Below are 23597 nucleotides of genomic sequence, written 5' to 3' on the forward strand. Positions count from 1 at the left end.
TCTTCTGTCTTTCTCATTGCCTGCAATGTGGCAAGTGGGGGGGGCATGTTTCAGCCCTGTTTGTCTTGTAGCTCTTTCAGTCCTGCCATTCTGCAGGTCCTGAGTTCTTGTCTCATGTCCAGGAAGAATGAGGTATACAGACAAGTGGTGGGCGAGCAAGGAGGAAAGGAGCTTCACTGAGCTACAGAAAGGCTCTCAGGAGACCCTAAGTTGGTAGCTCTATCCACCAGCAGGTCATCCTGACATCTGTCCAACTCTGGCTGAGTGAGGTTTTTATGGGTTCAGAAGGAGGAAGTGTGTGCTGATTGATCTACAGTTGGCCATAGGTAGGCCTGGAAAAAGCACCATAAATTATCACTCTGGGCCGTGATTCCACACAGCACTTGCAGTCCTACCCCCAGGCTTCAGGCTGTCCCTGGATTGAAGGTGGTGTTTCACAGGAGACCCTCAGCTTTCTGGCCAGGAGCCTGTCTGCCTCCTGCTGCCATCAACATGGTGTCCATGGCCCCAGGCTTTTCATGCCAAGGCGTGCCTGTAGGCCCCTGCTGAGCCACCCTTAGTCCTCCATTAGCCTCCCTCCTGTTCTCCTGGGTGCTCAATGTCTGGAGGGGGTCGAGGTAGCAGGGGGCAGGTGTGTCAGCACCTCCATGAGTGTGCACACACCTAGATGGGATGGGACAGCACCTGGGCTGGGCCACAACTTTGCTCCAAAATCAGAGCAGGCATCAGGAGTGAGGAGAGGCCAGGGATGGGAGCATGCACTTCCCAGCCTGTGGGGGAAGGGAAGCTTCCTCACCTCCCGAGAACAGAGCATGACTGTGTGGCTGCACCTGCACAAGGGAGTACAGGGCTCCCACCCCACCTACTCAGTAGGAGGCAGGGCTTCTTCCTGTTCCTGGCCCCTGCAAGCTCTGTGGAGTATACAGCCCCAGCCAGACCTCCCCAACTGCAGCTGGCATCTTCACAGTGGCTGCTCCAGATGGACTGTCACTGCCGTCACAACCACTATGGAAAACTGTGTGGAGATTCCATAAAGAACTAAAAGTAGATCTGCCATTTTATCCAACAATCCCACTACTGGATATCTACCCAGAGAAATAAACACTTGCACATACATGTTTATAGCAGCACAATTAGCAACTGCAAAAGTATGGAACCAGCCCAAATGTCCATTAATCAATAAGTGGATAAAGAAAATGTAGTGTGTGTGAATACTATTCAGCCATATGAAGGAACAAAATAATGGCATTTGTAGCAACCTGGTTGGATTTGGAGACCATTATTCTAAGTGATGTAACTCAGGAATGGAACACCAAACATTGAATGTTCATACTCATAAGTGGGAACTACACTATGAGGATTCAAAGGCAGAAGAATGATACAATGGACTTTGGGAACTGAGGGAAAAGGGTGAGAGTAGGTGAGGAATAAAATACTAGACATTGGATACAGTAGATACTGCTCGGGTGATGGGTATACCAAAATCCCACAAATCGGCACTAAATAACTTATCTTTAGAACCAAACACCACCTGTTCCCGAAAAACTTATTGAAATAAAAATGTAAAAAGAAGAAAAATTGTGATTAGGCAGATTGAGACAGCTAGAACAAAGGGCTGAAAGCACAAAAGAGTTCAGGATGATTAAGGTTTAAGAAAAAGAGTTAATCTAAATGTGTGTAAGGTCACAAATAGGCATAGATAGTTTATGTGAAGCTTTGTAAAGAGTCATAAAAGTTTGGATTTAAGGAGTGTGAATAGGATCTTTAAAAGATATTAGGCAGGATAGTTACATTCGCTTAAAGTAGAAACTGGTAGGTGAGTAAGCCAGCAAGGGGCTTCTAAAACTGACCAGGTAGTGACTATGAACTGGACAAGAGAGCTCATACCAAATATTGAGAGATGTGAATGGTATTTCTCTATATTCTGCTTTAGTGGTGAGAAATCAGTGACAAAGCTTTTAAAATTGACACCCTATTATAACCAAATCTAAGTTCAGCTGCTCACCACTTGAAAGCCAAACATGAGAGACGAGAGTTGGCGGGAGGAAAAGCAGATTTATTCTGAGAGCCAGCAAACCAAGAAAATGGTGGACTAGCATCCTAAACTACCATATTAAGTCAGTACAAATTTCAGCCTCTTTTTTGTTAAGGGCAGGGAGGGGGAAGAGGACGGGATTAGGATCAAGAGGTGACCAAGGGTTGCAGACATCTGAGTGTCAGTGAGGATCCAATGGGGTTGGAAACTTTTTTGTCTTTGATCAAGTCATAATGTTACTATAAATATTTAATGAGAAATATGGTTAATTTTTACATACTTTCCCTTTAACCCCAGAATTAGTTTTGAAAATTGTATGATTGCTGTCTTTGCATGTTATGAGTGTTATAAAATTATTCTAACCTACATGCTACATGTGAGAATGGATAAAGGCTCCTTAAACAAAAATGGAGTTAGTTATGACAGTTCTTTTGCTGTTTCACTGTAACACTATTACTTCTGAAAATAACTATTTCTATTATTTGTAGTTCTTAAAATATAATATTAAAAAGGGCATTTGAAAATTGCCACAGAGTATTATGACTGGAAAAGAGGAAGATATTTCACTCTAATATGTGAATGTTTTGAAGAGTATGTAAGACATAATCTACAATACAATCATAATACAGTTTTACAAGGACAATGTCTATTCATACTATCAATATGATTTTTAAAAACTTATTTTTATTATGAATTATTTCCCTAGTAATGCCTTTTCAATTTGATTTAGAAAGTGAATTGTATATCGTGAGTGTTATAGTGAGTTGCCTTGTTCTCATATTCATCACCTGGTGGAAATTCAGTTCAAAGACTTGTATATTTCAGTTCCCAGAGCCTGTGTTATGCTTTGTTATCAGCTTCACCCTGCTCAGACACAGGCAGAATTCAGTAATGCAGGCCAGCACTCAGCAAGAAAGAAGACTTTTCTTAGGTCACAGGTACCAACCACAAATGAACTAGGCTCAGAAAAAAGATTTCAGAGCCAGAGGAGGAATTACAAAAGAAAGTAGAAAGCTTGCATTAAGCAAGTAATCAAGTCAAGAAATCCCATACTGCAGGGGAATGCAGTGATCAGTACTGACTCCAAGTTCACCTCCAAGTCTCAGCAATAAGAAAAAAAAAAAAGGCAGGGAGGGGGCATTTATCAAAACAAGTATAACTTGGTACCAAGTCTAAAGACATGCTTAAAAGTTTCTTTGGTATCTCCTAGTATGGAAAAGATTGGGCTGAAAATAAGCTTGTTCTGAATGAAGCATTGAGGAAGGTGACAGATTCAGATCCTGGCATATGTCACTGTTTCATGTGATGCTGGCAATGTAATGTCAGAGATTCAAGGGCAGGGATTTAAGAATAAATGTTCTAGGTCAGACTTCTGCCTGTACAGCTGCCATTTTATTAAATCTAAATAATTTATCATTAGGGATTGTTTCATTGTGATAACAGCTAAAAGAGCATATTTCTTTGTTTTTAATGTCTATAGACACATTACAAAGTTTGTATGTTTGTATATTTTGAATGTTTGCAGTATTCCTTTTCTTACAGTCTATATAGTAATGCACAATTTTTATTAACTATATACTTATTGAGAAGATTTTGGAGTCTTAAGATAATACATTTATCACCAAGGACCACTGCATTATTTACCCTCATGTAGTCTCTGTTTGAAAGATATTCAGTTATTAAAATATTTACCAAGTAACTTTTTTTTTTTTTTTCCTGAGATGTAGTCTAACTTTGTTGCCCAGGCTGGAGTGCAGTGATGCAATCTTGGCTCATTGCAGCCTCCATCTCCTGGGTTCAAGTGATTCTCGTGCCTCAGCCTCCCAAGTACCAGGGATTACAGGCACCTTATTGTACAAACATATGTATATCAATTCCTGCATGTGTATGTAGTAAATTGCACCAGAGGCTTCTACAAACATGAAATAATTATTATCCCAAGTAGCTTACATAATTCTTCAGAAAAGCAAATGTCACTTTTTATATGGTCTAGTGCTACCTTATGTATCCTGAAAGTGATATGCATGTTTATTTTTAAAATTTGTCCCAGAGTAATTTTAAAGAACTCTTAGAGGTTAAGGAATTTGGAAAGAATTTATCTAGTTCAACTCACAAATTCTTTAAAGAAAAGAAAAAAAGGCCAAACTGATAAGCAGAAACTCAAGGTCACATCTTTGCTACTTGGCAGAGTTGGCACTCAATTTTGATGGCAAGCTCAATGCTATTTCCAGTACAAAATTTTGCTTACAAGCAGCAGCCACAGATTTTATTTTGTTTCCATCCACTATTTGTGTGTGTGTATGTATGTATGTGCCACCTCTAGACCTTTTTAATTTAGTTGTATATATTTATGGGATATAATTTGATGTTTTCATATATGTCCAATAGTGTGGAATGATTAAATTCTTCACCTCACATACTCAGGACTTTTGTGATGAGAACATTTGAAATGTACTGTCTTAGCGATTTTGAAACACATGATACACTAACTGTTGTCATTTTATTGTGTAATACATCTCAAAAACTTACTTCTGTTGTCTAACTGAATCTTTGAACCCCTCGGCCAACATCTTTCTATCCCTCTTAACCACCACAGCCTCTGGTAACCACCAATCTACTGTCTTTTTCTATGAATTTGACTGTTTTTGATTCCACATGTATAAATTAGATTATGCAGTATTTGTGTTTCTGTACCTGGTTTAAATGTTGATTAATTTATGACATCTGTGGTTTAGTAAAAATGGGAAATATGGATACTTTAGGGAAAAAATATTATTTGGTTGTATTGTGGCCATTCCAACTTAGATTTCATACCTGAGTCTTCAAAATAATTTATACAAAAAAGTGGCTATGACTTAAACAAAATAAAAAGTGAGGAAAGAACCATTTATTTTATTGGATTTTCTCCTAAACTCTCACTTTATAAAGTAGTTTGTTCCAGAAATAGTTTCTACACGAGTAGATAGTCATTAACATAATCAATAGATATTTTTTGTCAGATTAGTAAGAGCAAATGTAACTCTGGTTATCTTACATTTTAATAATTGGTAATTTATGAGTGCTTGTATGTTAATCCTGTTAAACTTATGTGATAAAAATATTCAAATGACATATATTTTTGTGAGTTCTGATGCCCTATGTTAAATACACAAAATTAGGCCAGTCGCAGTGGCTCACGCCTGTAATCCCAGCACTTTGGGAGGCTGACGTGGGCGGATCACAAGTTCAGGAGATCGAGACCATCCTGGCTAACAGGGTGAAACCCCATCTCCACTAAAAATACAAAAAAATTAGCCAGGTGTGGTGGCGGCGCCTGTAGTCCCAGCTACTTGGGAGGCTGAGGCAGGAGAATGGTGTGAACCCTGGAGGCAGAGCTTGCAATGAGCTGAGATCGCGCCACTGCACTCCAGCCTGGGCGACAGAGGGAGACTCCATCTCAAAAAAAAAAAAAAAAAAAAAATATTAGAATTATATGGCTTCTTTTTATAGTCAAGCAAAGATTTCTAATGCTTATACTACTTAAATGATTATTTAACTTAAAGAAAATGCCTATAATTATTTTATTATATTGTATTACAGATGCCCCCAAGTTCATATCAAACCAAACAATTTATTACTCTTGGGAAGGAAATCCTATCAATATAAGTTGTGATGTGAAATCGAATCCACCAGCATCAATTCACTGGAGAAGAGAGAAATTAGTCTTACCTGCTAAAAACACGACCAATTTAAAGACATATAGTACAGGAAGAAAGATGATATTAGAGGTAAGTCCACATGTATACATGAACAAATTGTATTATTTTAGCAACTATTATTTCAGAATATATTTAAATATCTTCATATACCTATATACAATGAGAGAGAGAGAAATCATAGTGTATATATTTTACAGTTATTTACTTAAAGGTCCATTGGATCATGGCTCATTAATGATAAGTGTATGAAAGTCTATTCACTTATATAGAAGTGTGGCTATATAGCAAAGACCACTATTTTTATGAATGCACTTTTAGGAATGAAAACAATTATATGGCAGGGCGCCATAGCTCACGCCTGTAATCCCAGCACTTTGGGAGGCCTGAGGCGGGCGGATCACAAGGTCAGGTGATCCTGGTCAACATGGTGAAACCCCATCTCTGCTGAAAATACAAAAATTAGCTGGGTGTGGTGGTACACACCTGTAGTCCCAGCTTCTCGGGAGGCTGAGGCAGGAGAATCGCTTGAATCTGGGAGGTGGAGGTTGCAGTGAGCCGAGATTGTGCCACTGCACTCCAGCCTGGTAACTGAGCAAGACTCTGTCTCAAAAAAAAAAAAAAAAAAAAAAAAAGAAAGGAAAAAAAATTATGGAAAATCCAGGAAGAAAAAGTTGGTAATTTAATAGTTATTGAGTGCTACAAATTTGTCTTCAATGTTGATACTTTCATTATAGCTTTTTTTCTTTTCAGTCTGGCAGGAATAAATGCAATCTATTGGATAGATTTTTACAATTCTAGTGTAAATTCCAAAATAAATGAAATTTGCTTGTTCATTATCTTTTGTTTTATTACTAAAAATAAGATTTTGTATAATTGTTTTTATATTGCCAAGTAATTGGCCTTTAAACACTGTTTGAATAAAATGCTTCTTATTTATTAATTGGAGTGTGTGTATGTGTGTATCAATTTCTAAAACATATTTAAAAATCTATGAAACTGATCATCACCCTTTCCAAATTATGATGTGGTTAGGAAAATTGGGAATCTTTTCCACACAGTCTTATTTGCTGAAAGGTTGCTACATTTTATTCACTAATTCAGTTTACATAAACTAAATGAAATGCACGTTTTAGAATACCATCTAATATCCGTACTGCATTAACTTAAAGTATCCTCATTGATGCCATTTAGACTTAAAAAAAAATTGTTTGATAGGGGGATTTAGATATCACGTCTGCAAATATTTGCATGGCTGAGTGGTTGGTAATTAAATCACTTTGTCTAAATCAATTTCAATGTAAAGAAGTTTCTTTCAAATTGTTTTAGAAGAACTAACTATTTGTGACTTGACAGGGATGTCAATTTCATAAAAACATCTGGGCAGTTTTAAACTAAATGTTATATGTTTTACGTTAGTGAAAAGCTCAGGTTAGATTTAACTTGTTTTGTGTAGGGTGTAGTCTCCTTGAATACCTTAATAAATTACCATGGACAGGATGATTAAAATCACAGAAATTTACAGTTCTGGAGGGTAGAGGTTCAATATCATGGTGCCTGCAGGGTGGCTTTCTACAGAGGACCCTTCCCTGAACTTGTACTTGACCACCTTCTGGCTGTGTCCTCACGTGCCCTTTCCTCTGTGCGCACACAGAGTTCTGGTGTCTTCCTCTTGTTTTACAAGGATACCAGTCCTGTTGGAGTAGGTCCCACTCTTACTATCTCATTTAACCTTAATTACCTTCTTAAAGATCCTATCTCCAAATTCATTCACACTGGAAGTTAGGGTTTCAGTATATGAATGGGCAGAGTGAGGAGGCGGGCAGTTTGGTCCATAACAAGTGGATTGAAGTTCATGAGTAAATGACAGACTAATGTGTAATTTCTGCTTTGCTTCATCTTGACATTTTTTAGTTCCTCAGCCAACTCATAATTCTCTATATTTAATGTGAAGGAACATTTTATACATACAACATAGTATATAGTTTATGCTATTTAAGCTTCTGTCTGAAGACATCCCTCCACACTCCAAAATAAAATTAAAAAACAAAAACACAATTTTGGTTTACTTGACACACAGCCAGGTGATCTGTTGGCTAAACCACTGACTTTAAACAGACATGTTTTTGTGTATACTCTCACAAATTAAATTTAAATTCTGAATGAAAAATATACATGTGTGACTAACACAACTTGAAAACATGGCATAACAAAAAATAACATAAAGAGAAAGCAACAATGAGCATTACTAATATTTAATTATTAGTATATACAGTTGCTTGAGACAGTTACTTTTGTTTAATAATGATTGTAAAAGTCATATATGTGCTAATTCTTAAGAATATAAAATGAAACATAGAAAAAAGTTTACACTTAACAAATTGTCAGTAATAAATTTATGGAATTGAGTTTAAGTTTTTTTCTTTAAGTATATATATTCAAACTTAAAATTATGCATTTTAAAATATAACCAAATATTCAGTACATTATTTAAGTTACTGCCAATAAATGCATCTGTAAAGGTCAAGATCATCAAAACTTATTTTTTTAACTGACCACATCCTGAGGAAATTACACAACTTTTCAATATATGGGCAAACATTGAAAGAAGGAATGGGTTTCTAATAGGTTTGTTGGAATAATATTGTACTTTGCATTGTCTGTATCTTTCGTTCATATCCTAAATAGAGATGCTGACTGTTGTGTCCATGACTTTCTTATCATGGAATACATAGAAGAAATATTTTTAGGTTTAAGAAAAAGCCTAGCAAGCTTCTTTATTAATATTATACACTCAGCTTATATTTAGATATTCAAAACTATATTTGTTACTTCACTATACTCTGTCCAAACCTAATATCATGAATTAATATCAGTATTTTTAGCTGGATACAGATATACCTCAGAGATATTGCAGGTTTAGTTCCAAGAGCACCTCAATAAAGTAAATATCACTATAGAGCCAGTCACACAGGTTTTTGGTTTTTCAATGCATATAAAAGTTATATTGGCACTATAGTCTATTAAGTGTGCAAAAGCATGATGTATAAAAAGGTCTGTGTAACATAACTGAAAAATACTTAGTTACTAAAAATTGCTGGGAATCATTTGAGCTTTAAGCAAGCTGTAATGTTCTTCATTGGTGAAGAGTCTTGTCGCGAGGTTGGTGACTGCTTACTGGTCAGAATGTTGATTGCTGAAGGTGGAATTTGCTGTGGCAATTTACTAAAATAAGGCAACGGTGAAGCACTTTGTTAATTAACACTTCCTTTCATGAAAGATCTCTGTGTAGCAGGTGATGCTATAAGGCTAACAACATATAATACTGTTTGTTAGCATTTACTTAGAGCAGGACATCTTTAGAAAATGAAGTCAATCCTCTCAAACCCCGCCACTGCTTTATCAACTAAGCTTATGTAATATTCTAAATCTTGGGTGATCATTTCAACATTTTTCAAGCATCTTCAGAAGGAGTAAATTCTACCACCAGAAACCACTTTATTTGCTCTTCCATAAAGAGCAATTTCCCATCTGTTAGAGTTTTATCATCAGATTGCAGCAATTCATTCACTTCTTCAGGCTCCATTTCTAATCCTAGCTCTCTATTTCCACCACATCTGCAGTTACTTCCTTCGCTGAAGTCTTGAACCCCTCAAAGTCATCCATGAGGGCTGGAATCAACTTCTTTCAGACTCTTATTAATGTTGACATTTTCACTTTCTCCCATGAGTCACAAGTAATTCTTAATGGCGTCAGCATGGTGAGTCCTTTTCAGAAGATTTTCAGTTGACTTTTACTTTTCCCAGATCCCTCAGAGGAATCACTGTTTTATGGCAGCTGTAGCCTTAAATCTTGTATTTCTGTATTTTTTTTTTTTTTTTTGAGACGGAGTCTCGCTGTGTGGCCCAGGCTGGAGTGCAGTGGCGCGATCTCAGCTCACCGCAAGCTCCCCCTCTTGGGTTCACACCATTCTCCTGCCTCAGCCTCCTGAGTAGCTGGGACTACAGGCGCCGCCACCATGTCCGGCTAACTTTTTGTGTTTTTAGTAGAGATGGGGTTTCACCGTGTTAACCAGGATGGTCTCGATCTCCTGACCCCGTAATCCGCCCACCTCAGCCTCCCAAAGTGCTGAAATTACAGGTGTCAGCCACCGCACTGGCCACACATTGTATTTCTTAAGTACTAGGACTTGAAAGTTGAACTAACTCCTTGGTCCACAGGCTTCAGAATGGATGTTGGGTTAGCCAGCATGGAAACAACATTAATATCTTTGTATATGTTCATCAGAGCTCTTGGGTGACTAGGTCCATTGTCAATGAGCACGACTAGTTTGAAGGGAATCTTTTTTTTTTTTTTTTCTCAGCACTATATCTCAACAGTGGGCTTAAAATAGTCAATAAACCATGCTGTAAACAGATGTCCTGTCAACCAGGCTTAGTTTTCCCATGGGTAGAACACAGGCAGAGTCTATTTAGCATAATTATTAAAGACCCTAGGATTGTTATAATGATAAATGAACAATCACTTGAACTTAAGTCACTAGCTGTATTAGCCCCTAAAAAGAGATTCAACAGGTCCTTTGAAGTTTGAAGCCTGCCCTTTACATCTCATCTCTAGCTATAAAAGTCTAGGTGACATCTTCTTGCAATAGAAAACTGTTTCATCTATTTTAAATTCTATTTTTTAGTATAGTCACTTCCATCAATGATCTTAGCTCGATCTTCTGGATAACGTGCTGCAGCTTCTACATCAGCATTTACTGCTTCACCTTGTATTTTTAATGTTATAGAGATAGCTTCTTCCCTTAAGCCTCATGAACTAACCCCTGCCAGCTTCAAACTCTTCTTCTGCAGCTTCCTCACCTCTGTCAGGCTTCACTGAATTGATGTGTGTTAGGTCTTTGCTCTGGCTTAGGCTTTGACTTAGGCTTTGGCTTAAGGGAGTATTGTGGTTGGCTTTGTCTTCTACCCAGACCAATAGAATATTTCTCCATAACATAAGTAAGGCTGTTTAGCTTTCTTATCATTTGTGTGTCCACTAGTGTAGTACTTTTGACTTTTTTCAGGAACTGTCTCTTCACATTTACCACTTGGCTGTTTGTTGCAATAGGCTTCTGTTTTAGCCTATCTTGGTTTTGCCATGCCTTCCTCACTAAGCTTAATCACTAAGCTTCCTCACTTAAGCTTTTGATTTAATGTGGGAGATTGTGACTCTTCCTTTAACCTGAACACTTAGAGGCCATTGTAGGATTATAATTTGGCCTAATTTTAATATTATTGTGTCTCACAGAATAAGGCAGCTAAAGAGGAGGGAGAGAGATGGGGGTATGGCCAGTCAGTGGAACAGTCAGAACACACATTTATCAATTAAGTTCACTGTCTTAGGGGCACAGTTTGTGGTTCCCCAAAACAGTTACACTAGCACCATCGAAGATTACTGATCACAGATCACCATAGCAAATTTAATAATAATGCAAAGTTTAAAATATTGAGAGAATTACCAAAAAGTCAGAGAGATAGGACATGGGTAACTGTTGTTGAAAAAATGGAGCTGCCAGTTAGAATGGTGATCATTAAAAAGTCAGAAACAACAGGTGCTGGAGAGGATGTGGAGAAATAGGAACACTTTTACACTGTTGGTGCGACTGTAAACTAGTTCAAACGTTGTGGAAAACAGTGTGGCGATTCGTCAAGGATCTAGTACTAGAAATACCATTTGACCCAGCCATCCCATTACTGGATATATACTCAAAGTATTATAAATCATGCTGCTATAAAGACACATGTACACGTATTTTTATTGTGGCCCTATTCACAATAGCAAAGACTTGGAACCAACCCCGATGTCCATCAATGACAGACTGAATTAAGAAAATGTGGCACATATACACCATGGAATACTATGCAGCCATTAAAAAGGATGAGTTTGTGGCCTTTGTAGGGACACGGATGCAGCTGGAAACCATCATTCTCAGCAAACTATTGCAAGAACAGAAAACCAAACACCGCATGTTCTCACTCATAAGTGAGAATTGAACAATGAGATCACTTGGACACAGGAAGGGAAACATCACACACCGGGGCCTCTTGTGCAGTGGGGCGAGGGGGGAGGGATAGCATTAGGAGATATATCTAATGTAAATGAGGAGTTAATGGGTGCAGCACACCAATATGGCACATGTATACATATGTAACAAACCTGCACGTTGTGCTCATGTACCCTAGAACATCAAGTGTAAAAAAACAAATGGTGCTGATAGATTGCTTTAATGCAGGATCGCCACAAACCTTCAATTTGTAAAAAGAAAAAAAACAAACACTATCTTTCAAGCACGATAAAGACAGACACAATAAAACAGGTATGCCTGTATTTAAATATGAAGAAATAGTTTTATCAGTAGATGTTTCTAGTAGATGTTTATCAGTAAATGTTTATCAGTAGATGTTTCTTGATCAATATTTTCAATGCTTTGCGCTTTTTAAACATTTAAATATTTTTACTTGATGTTCTATAATACACCCTTGTCATCTTATATTTTCATACAATTATATAACATTTCATTGTGCTGGGTTTAAGTGTAAAACCACTATTGGACTTTGGTTTTATGTTGCTTTCTTAGAATACATCAAATAAGCTTCAGGGTACATGATTTGGCCAGATTATATCTAGAGCATGTGTGCAGATGTGTGTGTGTGTGTGTGTGTGTGTGTGTGTGTGTTTTAATCTATGCCATGATGGGTGTTTTCTTTATTTATTAAGCATACAACATGATAAAAGATTCCTTATTTAAGATAAACTTTTATCTGTTGATAGCTGAACTCCCAAGAACACCACCAAAAAAATGAACTGAGCTTTTAAGAAATTGTTCCAATGAAAATGGCTCTACTTAAATTATTAATCTTAAGGAGCTGTGTAATAGTCACGTTTCTTTGTTGTGGCTATCCTGTCTTGGCATGGTATTGATTCAGTGGACACATTCTTCTCTGTTGAATTTGCAAATAACTTTCTCATATGCATATAGAATAAGAATTTTTGGTTAAATCCCTTTCTCATTGGAACAATTAGTTTAGAGTTAAATTAGCCTTGCTTATTAAAAGCTACACATAAGAAAAAGGAATATTTTAATCACTTAGCAGTGATTATGTAAGAGCTGTTACAAATGCTAAGCTCATTCCTATGATTGTTTCTAGATGGACAGCTGACTAGAAAATGAATGACACAGCTTTTCTGTACTCTTTCAGAATTATCATCTTCAATGGGCCTCAAAATTGCACTCTTAGTTAATAGCCTCCCATTACCACAAAATCATTTTTCCCTCTTTTGGGATAGAGTTGAAATTAACAGCAACTCTTGTAAGCATATTCTCTCTTAATAGTAGTTACAGAGATTGAAAATTATATCTATTACTATCATCAAATCTCTTATCTAAATTGATACTTCAGAATTTCTGTACATTAGAATTACAGGGTTTGTCTCAGTGTTCACCAATAGAATCCCTAAAGGTTAACTTAATTATGGATTTCAAAGGTGTAAGGATAGAGGTCAGCTATTTTCTACCTAGACTGAAAAAAGAACGATAGGAATTGAACATGAAATGCAGGCAAGATGCTGTTATTAGATAGCGAGAAAAAGTACCTGTCTATAAGTATTGTTGCAAAGAGCAACATTTTCTTGCACAATATGTTCCTGGAAAGATTTCTTTAAGAATGATCCTTCGTCCTTCATTAGTATTATATGTTCAATAACTCAAAACAGGGAGAGAAATATCACATATTTGGAGCCTTTCTTGAACTTTAAAGCAAACTGGTCTGAGGCCAAAACATAGAAACAGTTAACAATGCTTTTATTACAAGCTTCCTGTTTTCAAGTTTACACCTACATTGATTGCAAACTATATATATTGCAAACTATATATATATATACACACACACACACATATTTCAAACTGTGTGTGTGTACTACTTTCTGAGCTTTACATGTATGTAGATCTATTGGTTTTGCTATTTAATAGATACATCAAAGTGGTGCCATTATGTTTACTTAATGAATTAATAGATAAATTCTGATTTGCCTAGTCCTGTGGATATTATAGGCTCATGGATACATCATGAAAGGATTTATATTATTTAGTAATGCTTACTTAATAAAGAAAATTAAAAATATATGGTAAGGAGTTGTTGGGTAAAAAATGAAACGTGAAAGTGGTAGTCATACTGGGGTTTATTTTAAAACTTCTATGATGTTTTAGAATTGTAACTTTTGTTATTATAATTATTTCAGATTGCACCTACATCTGACAATGACTTTGGACGCTATAATTGCACAGCCACTAATCGTATAGGAACAAGATTTCAAGAATACATTCTTGCTTTGGCTGGTAAGTATAGCACAATACTTTGTGAGATCTCACACAGTATTTCTGAAAGCAAATGAAAATTTCAGTTGGTAAAGTAGTCTCACTTATATGTGAAGAATAAAACAATGGATCTCTTGGAGGTATCTGGTAGACTGTGGTTACCAGAGGCTTGGTAGTGTATAGGGAAGGAGGGTATACAGAGGGGTTACTCGAGGAACACAAAACTACAATTGATTACAAAGAATAAGATATACTGTTCAGTAGAATAATAGGGCTATAATAGTTAACAATGAGTTATTGTATATTTCAGAATAGAAGGATAGATTTGGAATGTTCCAAACACAAAGAAATGACAAATGTGTGAAAGAACAGATACGTCAGTTACTCAGATTTGATCATTATATATTGTCTGCTTATATCAAATTGTCACATGTTCTCTGTAAATATGTACAACAATTTTGCATCCATAAAAATTTTCTGAAACCTTAGACTTCAGCGTGTCTATAAGAAAAATATGAACTTCCAAAAAGTGGGTGTCATGTAATTTTAAATGTTAGCAAAAATATCTTTTACGTTTTTATAAGTAACGATAGAGATTGCTTCATTGTATCTGCTATACAGTGAGCACACAGAAAGTATTTACTCATCAGGCTTGAATTTAAAACCTGATTCGAATCCCTCTAACTTTAAAATTGAGATATTTGTGAAAGAAATAGAGAACATATGTTTTAAGAAATTAAATTATATTTCAAGTAAAGACAGAATCCTGACAAAAAAATGAAAAATCAAAACACTGAGAAAAAATGAACTATAATTGATATATATTAAACTTTTAGTCTTGAAAGTACAAATAGCTATCTTGCTTCTGAAGGAAAATAGAAAATTGAAGGTTACATAAATTTGGTGAAAATGTTTTTTTGTGTGTGTATGTGTGTGTGTATATATATATATGTTAATATTCTAGTTTTACCTCTAAAGCTTAAAGATATAGAAATAATAACATATAGAATAAAAAATTCATGAAAACCAGAAAGCCAGATATTGTTTACTTATTTATAAAATTTGCCACTATGTTTTACAAGACTGGTGAGGAATCCTAAAATACATTTTAAAAAATAGTTTATAGGCCGGGCGCGGTAGCGCACGCCTATAATCCTGGCACTTTGGGAGGCCGAGGCGGGCAGATCACGAGGTCAGGAGATCTAGACCATCCTAGCTGATATGGTAAACGCCCGTCTCTACTAAAAATACAAAAAAAAAAAAATTAGCCTGGCGTGGTAGCGGGTGCCTGTTAGGCCCAGCTACTCGGGAGGCTAAGGGAGGAGAATTGCTTAAAACTGGGAGGCGGAGGTTGCAGTGAGCCGAGATCACACCACTGCACTCCAGTCTGGGCGATAGTGCAAGACTCTGTCTCAAAAAAAAAAAAAAAAAAAAAAAAAACGTTTATATAGCTCAAATGGAAAAAATGTGATTTACAGTCTTCTAAGAGTAAGTAATATCATAAAATTATTGTAATACTATGTTTTAACAGACTTAAAAGCTTCTATAAAGAAATTTTATAACCTTTTCAGGTAGAGATTTTATCTATAACTTTAATTTTATATTAAGATCAGAAAGATATTCATTTTTACTGCTATATAGATATATTCTAAATGTTAATGTCATTAATCATAAAGGCCACGAATGGAAATTTTTAGGCTAATAATGTCAAATTATTATTTAACTTAGATAACCTGCTATTCTCCAATTCAAATTTTACTGCATTGATAGAGAAGGGAGAAAAGAGATTACATGGAAAGAATTGATGGAAGAAGGCAGGGAGAAAAAAAATCAAGATGAGAGTCAGTTTAGAAATGTGAAGAACCTGTTATACAAGCAAATTAAATTATAAGAAAATGAAGTGTGCTAAGTCTCACCAAAATGCATTGATAATAAATTGAAGAATCAACTGTACTAATAAGAAGCATTCACTACTCAAATTAATTCCAAGCCTTTGGAAATTATGCAACTTTTGTTTAAATTAGTGTATAATTTTATAAATAATTAGATATAGGATCAATATATGTGTATATATATGTATATATAATGTTATTAATATTGATCCAGTGTCGTATATTGCCATTTTATAAATGATGTGTTTTTCGATTAAGTACAACTTAATAAATGACCAGAATTTTTAGGAGGGTGTATTAATACTTGGTATTTAAAACATGTTGATTAGGTTTAAATAATTCCATGAAATTCACAGGTAATGTTTAATGTGCACGCACCTTCATATCTCATGATACTTACTGCAATATTGTTCATTGAAAAATATATTTTACTCCTATCCTTCTAGTGACTCTATTAAATTAGAGCGTTTTCTTCTGTCCAACCATAATAAAAATTAAAGTTTTGCATTAAAGCTGAGTTAGAAAATATTGGAAAATTTTTTTGAATATTATTCTGCACTTCTGCTAATATTCCAAACTTTATACAATTCCAGGCTAAGAATTTGTTTTAGAAGAAGGTGGATTCAATTGAAATTGTAATGAAGATCTAAAAATGATTCAGACACTCAGCCTTAGATAGGAAATATACATTTAAACATCAACATTTATAAATACGATTTATTTTATGGGACTGTTCTTTAATACTAATATTTGGTACCAAACTTAATCTGTCCTGCAGCATCCAAACACTGAAACTGTACTGTGATTTTAAATAAGATGTAAGATATATATATATATATATAATATATAAATATTTCCAAATATATGAAGCTACCACAGTTCAATATTTCATTGGCTTATTTGCCTTGTAAAAGGTCAAGATTATTTGGCATATGGTATTTTACAGTGTTACAGAATACCTTACTTCCAAAGGGAATAAATTAAGAGCCAAAATTTAGTGTGAAATTTTTGTACACATTCAGTGGTAATATAGGAAAAATTTACTCTTTCAGCTGTCAAAAATCTTTTTACTTTTTCCTCCCATTTGTCCTCCCTTCCTTCTTCCTTCCTTATGTTTTCCCTTTTTAACAATTCAGCCCTACATCGGAACGAGGTAGGCATCTGTGTAGGAGTAGGGTGAAGCACAGAAGCCTGGCATGGGGTGTCAAAGCCTGAGCAGAGTGAATGGAGTGGAAGGCGTGTTGCAGGGGTCCAGTGTTAAGTGTTGCGATCCAGGCAGGGTAAAAAGAGTGCCCACGTGCCAAGACAGAAACAGCAACCCAAAGAGGCTTGTTGGAGGCCATTCACCTAAGTGAAATAATTCAAAAACAGAAATTCAAATACTGCATGTTCTCACTTGTAAGTGGGAGCAAAACAGTGTGTACACACATGGAAAAACAGACACTGGAGACTCCCAAAGGTGGGATGCTGGAAGAGAGATGAAGACTGAGACATTACTTGTTGGGTGCAATGTTCAATATTCTGGTAATGGATACACTAAAAGCCCAAACTTTACTAGTACATAATATGTGATTGTAACAAAACCCCCTAAACCTATAAAAATAATATAAAAAATGAAATATTTTTGAAATGGAAATAAGTATATATGTTTGGTTTAAGTTAGCTAACCCTAAGCAAGGACCTTCCATTAAACTCTGACTTCCTATTAATGAGCAAGAGTTGGTGTAGTCTTCTTTTACCTATCTCCTCTGTCTTTAGAAAATTGGGGAAAAAAAGTAATCTTTCTATGTTGTTATAGAAATATGAAATATTCCACATATGTGCTTGATAATTTTGTTTTCTTAACTTTTAATCAAATATTAACTAGAAATGTAGGAGAGACAAATATGTATATATTTTAAGACTTCACCATAAAATTGGTTTTTAAAATATACCTCCTAGGTGTTGATCCTGCTTTCTAGTGGGAAACAGTCTCTGTTTGGATTGAAGTACATATCTTGAATCAAATTAAAATTGTACACCATGTAAGGCTAAATAAATGTTTGACTATACAGTGTTGTTTGTTCCTTATAATTTTCTACTTCCAAAAGATGATTATCTGAAAAGGCATTCTGTATATTTATATGCATGTGTATTATTTCTTTTTTTGAAAAATCCTTACCCTACATTTTAAATATTATTATCAAGTAATTGGTAATATATTATTATCAAGTAATTGATAAGATATTATTATCAAGTACTTGATAAGATATTATTATCAAGTACTTGATAAGATATTATTATCAAGTAATTGATAAGATACTATTATCAAGTACTTGATAAGATATAATCAATATATTTCATTTATATATTTTTAAATTTCTTAATTCATTTCATCACTGTTATATTTTTTAACTGTTGAACTTTTTTATATTACAACTTAATCCTAAATATAATAATCCCAACTTTGTTTCATTAATTGATGCACCTTTTTGATAAAGTCACCTTCTCCTGGGCAATTTTATGGGAGGGACTTGGCTATAAGCTGTCATCAGGTAGTATGTCCAGCCCCTGGAGAATGACAACCTCAGCTCTCTAAGAGTTTCTGTGCAGTCATTCCAAGATTTACCTAATAACAGTATTGTGACAACTAAGTGAGTTAATGCATTCAAATAACCAGCACATGGCAAGTACTCAACAAATATTTGGTAGATATTATTATGGCATAATTATAATTCATATTGGTCACTTTTCTTTTAGATAGAAGTCAGTACCTTGATGCCTCTTTAGTTATTATACATAAATCTAGACATCAAGGACCAAGGCATAGTAAAATGAGATAATGACCTTACTTATTCTGAACATTATACTTCTATTAAATAATGTGAAATTCATTTGACTTTTGTCATTTTTTACCATGTAGGAGCTCATCCTACCGATTTTTTTACACAAACTGCTATTAAGAGAGGTCTCTGATACTGTGCTTCACAATTCATTTTTATAACCGCAGTTCAAGACTCTATACTTACCCCTATTAAATCTCATCTTGTCGGTTTTGACTCACTTTTTAACCTACTGAAACCCTGTCAAATTCAATATTTTAGCTCTTTTTTTCAGGATTGATTTAAGTCACAAGTACAGTACCGTGAAGCACTCATCTGTATTTTCACCAAAGTCAGGATAAGCCTGTGTAAGTCATCCTTGAGAACAGAGATCTGCTTACAGGTTAAACTGGATCAATTGAATAGAATTCTAAAGATAGGAAATTATGGCTGATCTACTGGTCTGTGTACCTAGATTTTATCTTAGCCAGACCCATGCTCCATAACACTTGAAAGCATGTTAAAATTAGTTCATTTGGTATCACACTTTCTTCACCTAAATATAATGCCAGGTTTCTTTAACATAATCAGTTTTATGATCTAGCCTGGAAAAGTCTACATCTTGATTTTTTTTTAGAACTCATTAAGCAAACAGTGATATTCAGAAACTATTCACAACATATTCTTGATTTTCTCATTCTCATGTTGTTACGAAGAAAAGGAAATCAGGATAACTTGACATTATTTTCAGAGAATCCATGTTTGCATCAATTCCTAATCACTTTTTAATTCATTCACTCAAAAAGTAGTGAATGTCTAGTAGGTGCCAGACATTGTTCTAGATCTTAGGAATCTGAAGATAAATAATGTATGGAATCTGGTCTTTACCCATAAGTTAGAGTTCAAAAGATATAAGGTTGCTGTAGAAATACGAATCAAAGGTTTGGGAGAATAAAAATGAATTCTGATTGGAGTTCTTGGAAAAGGCTTTCAAAAGGTGTCAACTTTTGAATTGAGTCTGAAAGAGGGAGTAGAAACAGGTCCAGAGAAGAAGAAAGGGAAAGACTGAAAGAAACATCAAGGTTACGCTTGTATATAGGCACTATGCTCTGAAAGGATGGCTACTGTTAATAAGTAAGGCATTTAATGGAAGACTGGAAGGGTATGTTGTGTGAGAAGACCTGTGTTGGTAATGTGAATAGAGAGAGAGAGAGAGAGAGAGAGAGAGAGAGAGAGAGAGAGAGAGAAATTAAGTTATAGATCTTAAAAGCATTCATCATGTTGGCAGGGCAAGGTGGCTTATGCCTGTAATACCAGCGCTTTGGGAAGCCGAGGCAGGCCGATCATCTAAGGTCAGGAGTTTGAGACCAGCCTGGTCAACATGTTGAAGCCCCATCTCTACTAAAATACAAAAAAATAAAAAATAGCCGGGCGCGGTGGCTCAAGCCTGTAATCCCAGCACTTTGGGAGGCCGAGACGGGTGGATCACGAGGTCAGGAGATCGAGACCATCCTAGCTAACACGGTGAAACCCCGTCTCTACTAAAAAAAAAATTCAAAAAAAAAAAAAACTAGCCGGGCGAGGTGGCGGGCGCCTATAGTCCCAGCTACTTGGGAGGCTGAGGCAGGAGAATGGCGTAAACCCGGGAGGCGGAGCTTGCAGTGAGCTGAGATCCAGCCACTGCACTCCAGCCTGGGCGACAGAGCGAGACTCCGTCTCAAAAAAAAATAAAATAAAATAAAATAAAAATAAAAAAAATAAAAAATAAAAAATTAGCCGGGTGTGGTCGTGAGTGCCTGTTATTCCAGCTACTCAAGAGGCTTAGGCACGATAATTGCTTGAACCCAGGAGGTGGAGGTGGCAGTGTGAACCGAAATCATGCTGTTGCACTCCAGCCTGGGCGACAAAAGCGAGACTCTTCCTCCTCCTCCTCAAATAATAATAATAATAATAATAATAATAATAATAATTCATCATATTTACATTCTGTCTGGTATACAACGAGGGATTCTATGGAGAATATTAGAGGTAAAAATGGGCAAATCAAGATCAGCTCTCTGGACTACTTCAGTTTAATCCATGGACTTGTAAGGACAAAAAAATTTAAAAAAATTTTTCAGGGAGATAGTGTATCTACTTTGAAGGATAAATGCAAATATAATTGGTCAAATACTGTGAAAAAAATCTAAATAATAATTTGGATTTGGCAATTGGTAAAAACTAGATGAGTAGTGAAATGAGAAGGAATTTACAGCATTTCAGATGTATTGCAGGTGGGCTCTAATATTATATTAAGCTCACAATTTTTCTTGCTCTGTTCTGGATGCTATAGCAAAATATATTAGACTCTGTAATGTATTAGCAACATAAATATATTGCTCACAGTTCTAGAGGCTGGGAAATTCAAGATCAAGGCACCATCAGATTTGATTTTTGGTGCACGTCGAATAACCAAATTGTTTTTTATAGATGGTGCCTTCTGTGTGTCCTTGCATGGTGAAAGGGGCAAACATACTTCATTCAGCCTCTTTTATGGGGGCACTAATTTTATTCATGAGGGTGGATATCTTATGACTTTGTTACATCCCAAAAGACCCCAACTCTTAATATTATATTCAACATATAAAATTTGGAGGGAAGCCAGCATTCAAACCACAGCATAATCGAAACAAGAAAAATGTGTATAAAACCTTATGGAAATAAGGTAGCCACTCAAAACAGAAGTAGATAGAACCTATCTCAGCATAGAAGTCCCTGAGTTGCAAACAATTATGGTGACACGGCATATAACAGTGTTACTGGATCTAGTAAATTCAGTTACTTATGTTCCAATTCTTTTAGTATTTGAGACTTTTACCAGATAGAAATTGATGAGGAAATCAAGCAGAAACTGATTTATTATAAAGAACAAACTGGTTATAAAATCACTGGAAAGGCAGAGAAAAGACCAAAGATAGCCACCAATATTCTACCTTCAAGGTCACAAAATAGCATAAGCGTGGTCCACATGTGAGGTCTGCAATGACTAACTAGAGGTCAGGGAGCCCTGCTGCCAGGTTACCCCTCAGCTGATAATCACAGCCACACCACTCCAGAAACTAGATGAATAGACTGCTGATTGGGGAGTTTGGATGCTTCCCTCATTCATATCTGCAGAGCTTCTTGTCCATGTGCATCTCCTGAAAAAAGTGGGACTGACATTCACACCCCTCCAGCAATTCTAAACTATATACACATGCTTTTCATTCTAGGTTCACTACGTGAAACTCAGGACCATAGCAGCAAGTAAGTCTAGGAAATGAAGATTTTAGCCTGTAATTTCTTATGATGATCAGGAGTATCTTAAATCATAGAATTTGATTCTGTGTTTTAATAGAAAAATATCTAGGATACAGTTTAAAACACCATTCTGAAATAATATTCATGATAGCATTTCCTTTTGAAAGAGGGTTTACAAAAATCCGACTCTTCAGATTTCTGGATCTAAGTTCAGCAACACCACAACCTCACATGTGGAAAAAGAGCACAGTTAGTGTCTATAAACCATGCATGCTAGGAGACCAGATTCTCAGAAATAAAGATGTTGGGGCAGAAATTAGAAATAATCTATTGAAACACAGCAACGAGGAACAAAGGAAGAGTATGTTTCCTGGGAAGAGGGTGGGATTGAAAAAAAAAGAGAGATCTTTATAAGTCACAGTAATAAGACTGAGAAGAAATAATAAAATTCCAAAGAAGAAGAAAAAGGAATAGAAGAGCTATCTGATTAAAAAAAAAAAAATTGGAGAAGAGAAAAGGAAAAGACATGTCATTCACAGATGGAGGGTTTAGTCTTGGAAAATGAGAAGATAGACTTCCATTATCAGTTAATCAAGAGGTGATAGCTCTCCAAGACATTGGTTACATTGAAGCATTACTCACAGTAGCCAAGATAGCCAAGATATAAAGATGTACAGATCCACTTATATGTGGAATTCTAAAACAGTGGAACTAATAGAAACAAAGAGAAAAATGGTAGTTGCCAGGGGCTGGGGAGTGGGAGAAATGGGAAGGTGTTGGACAAAGATTAAAAAGTTTTAGTTATGCAAGATGAAGAACTTCTGGGAGTTTAATATACACAAGTTCATTCAGTGACACCAGAGATTGTATCCATCTGACTCCTAGGTCATGGCACCAACTCCTTGCCATTACACAGCTCAAAAACTTCTGAGCTGAACATCGGTATTGTACCTATTACCTACCATTTGACTAAAACATTGATACATGTCAATGGATACAAACGTATGTAATAGAAGGAGGCTAATGATCAGGGAGAGATAGAAAAAGTAACATGACTGACATTTGCTAAGAATTTTAACGTATTCTAGGGTCTAAGTGCTCAACATTACTTGATATTTCCAACAACACTAGCAGCAGTACTATTATCTCTATTCGAGAGGGAAAACTACTGCAATGTGAAAAGATTAAGTGACTTGTCCAGGGCTGTAGTTAACGAAAGTGTCAAGGCCAGGCCTTGAATCCATAGACTCCCAGGACATACATATCCAGTCTCTTAATCCAACAGTTTACCAGCACTATTAGAGGTGAAGAGAAAGGGAAACTAAACAAATAAGTATTTGCACAATTGGTTTTCTATTCATTTATTCATTCATTGAGTGGTGAATGGTATTCATCAATTTTTGGGATATAAGATGCTAGGAAATAGTTTAGAAAAATATGGTAACAATGAAGGGATAACAGTGTGTGAAACTGAGCGTCCGATATGAGCCTCAGTTGAAATATTGAGCTGTGTCTGAAAGTCTTTTAGAATAGATCCGT

The 23597-nt window shown here is 35.8% G+C and overlaps 1 protein-coding gene across 6 annotated transcripts in view; it reads left to right on the forward strand.

Annotated features, from left to right (window-relative positions):
- The window catches only part of NCAM2 (neural cell adhesion molecule 2), a 570822-nt gene that overhangs the window by 432504 nt on the left and 114721 nt on the right, over positions 1-23597 (forward strand). For all 6 annotated transcript variants that reach the window (XM_030915246.1, XM_030915247.1, XM_030915248.1 and 3 more), the window contains 2 exons: positions 5615-5802; positions 14011-14107. In XM_030915246.1, coding sequence (XP_030771106.1) covers positions 5615-5802; positions 14011-14107 — 285 coding nt within the window. The remainder of the gene's footprint in view (positions 1-5614; positions 5803-14010; positions 14108-23597) is intronic.

The sequence above is a fragment of the Rhinopithecus roxellana genome, chromosome 13 (genome assembly GCF_007565055.1).
Source record: "Rhinopithecus roxellana isolate Shanxi Qingling chromosome 13, ASM756505v1, whole genome shotgun sequence".
In the NCBI taxonomy this organism is placed as follows: domain Eukaryota; kingdom Metazoa; phylum Chordata; class Mammalia; order Primates; family Cercopithecidae; genus Rhinopithecus; species Rhinopithecus roxellana.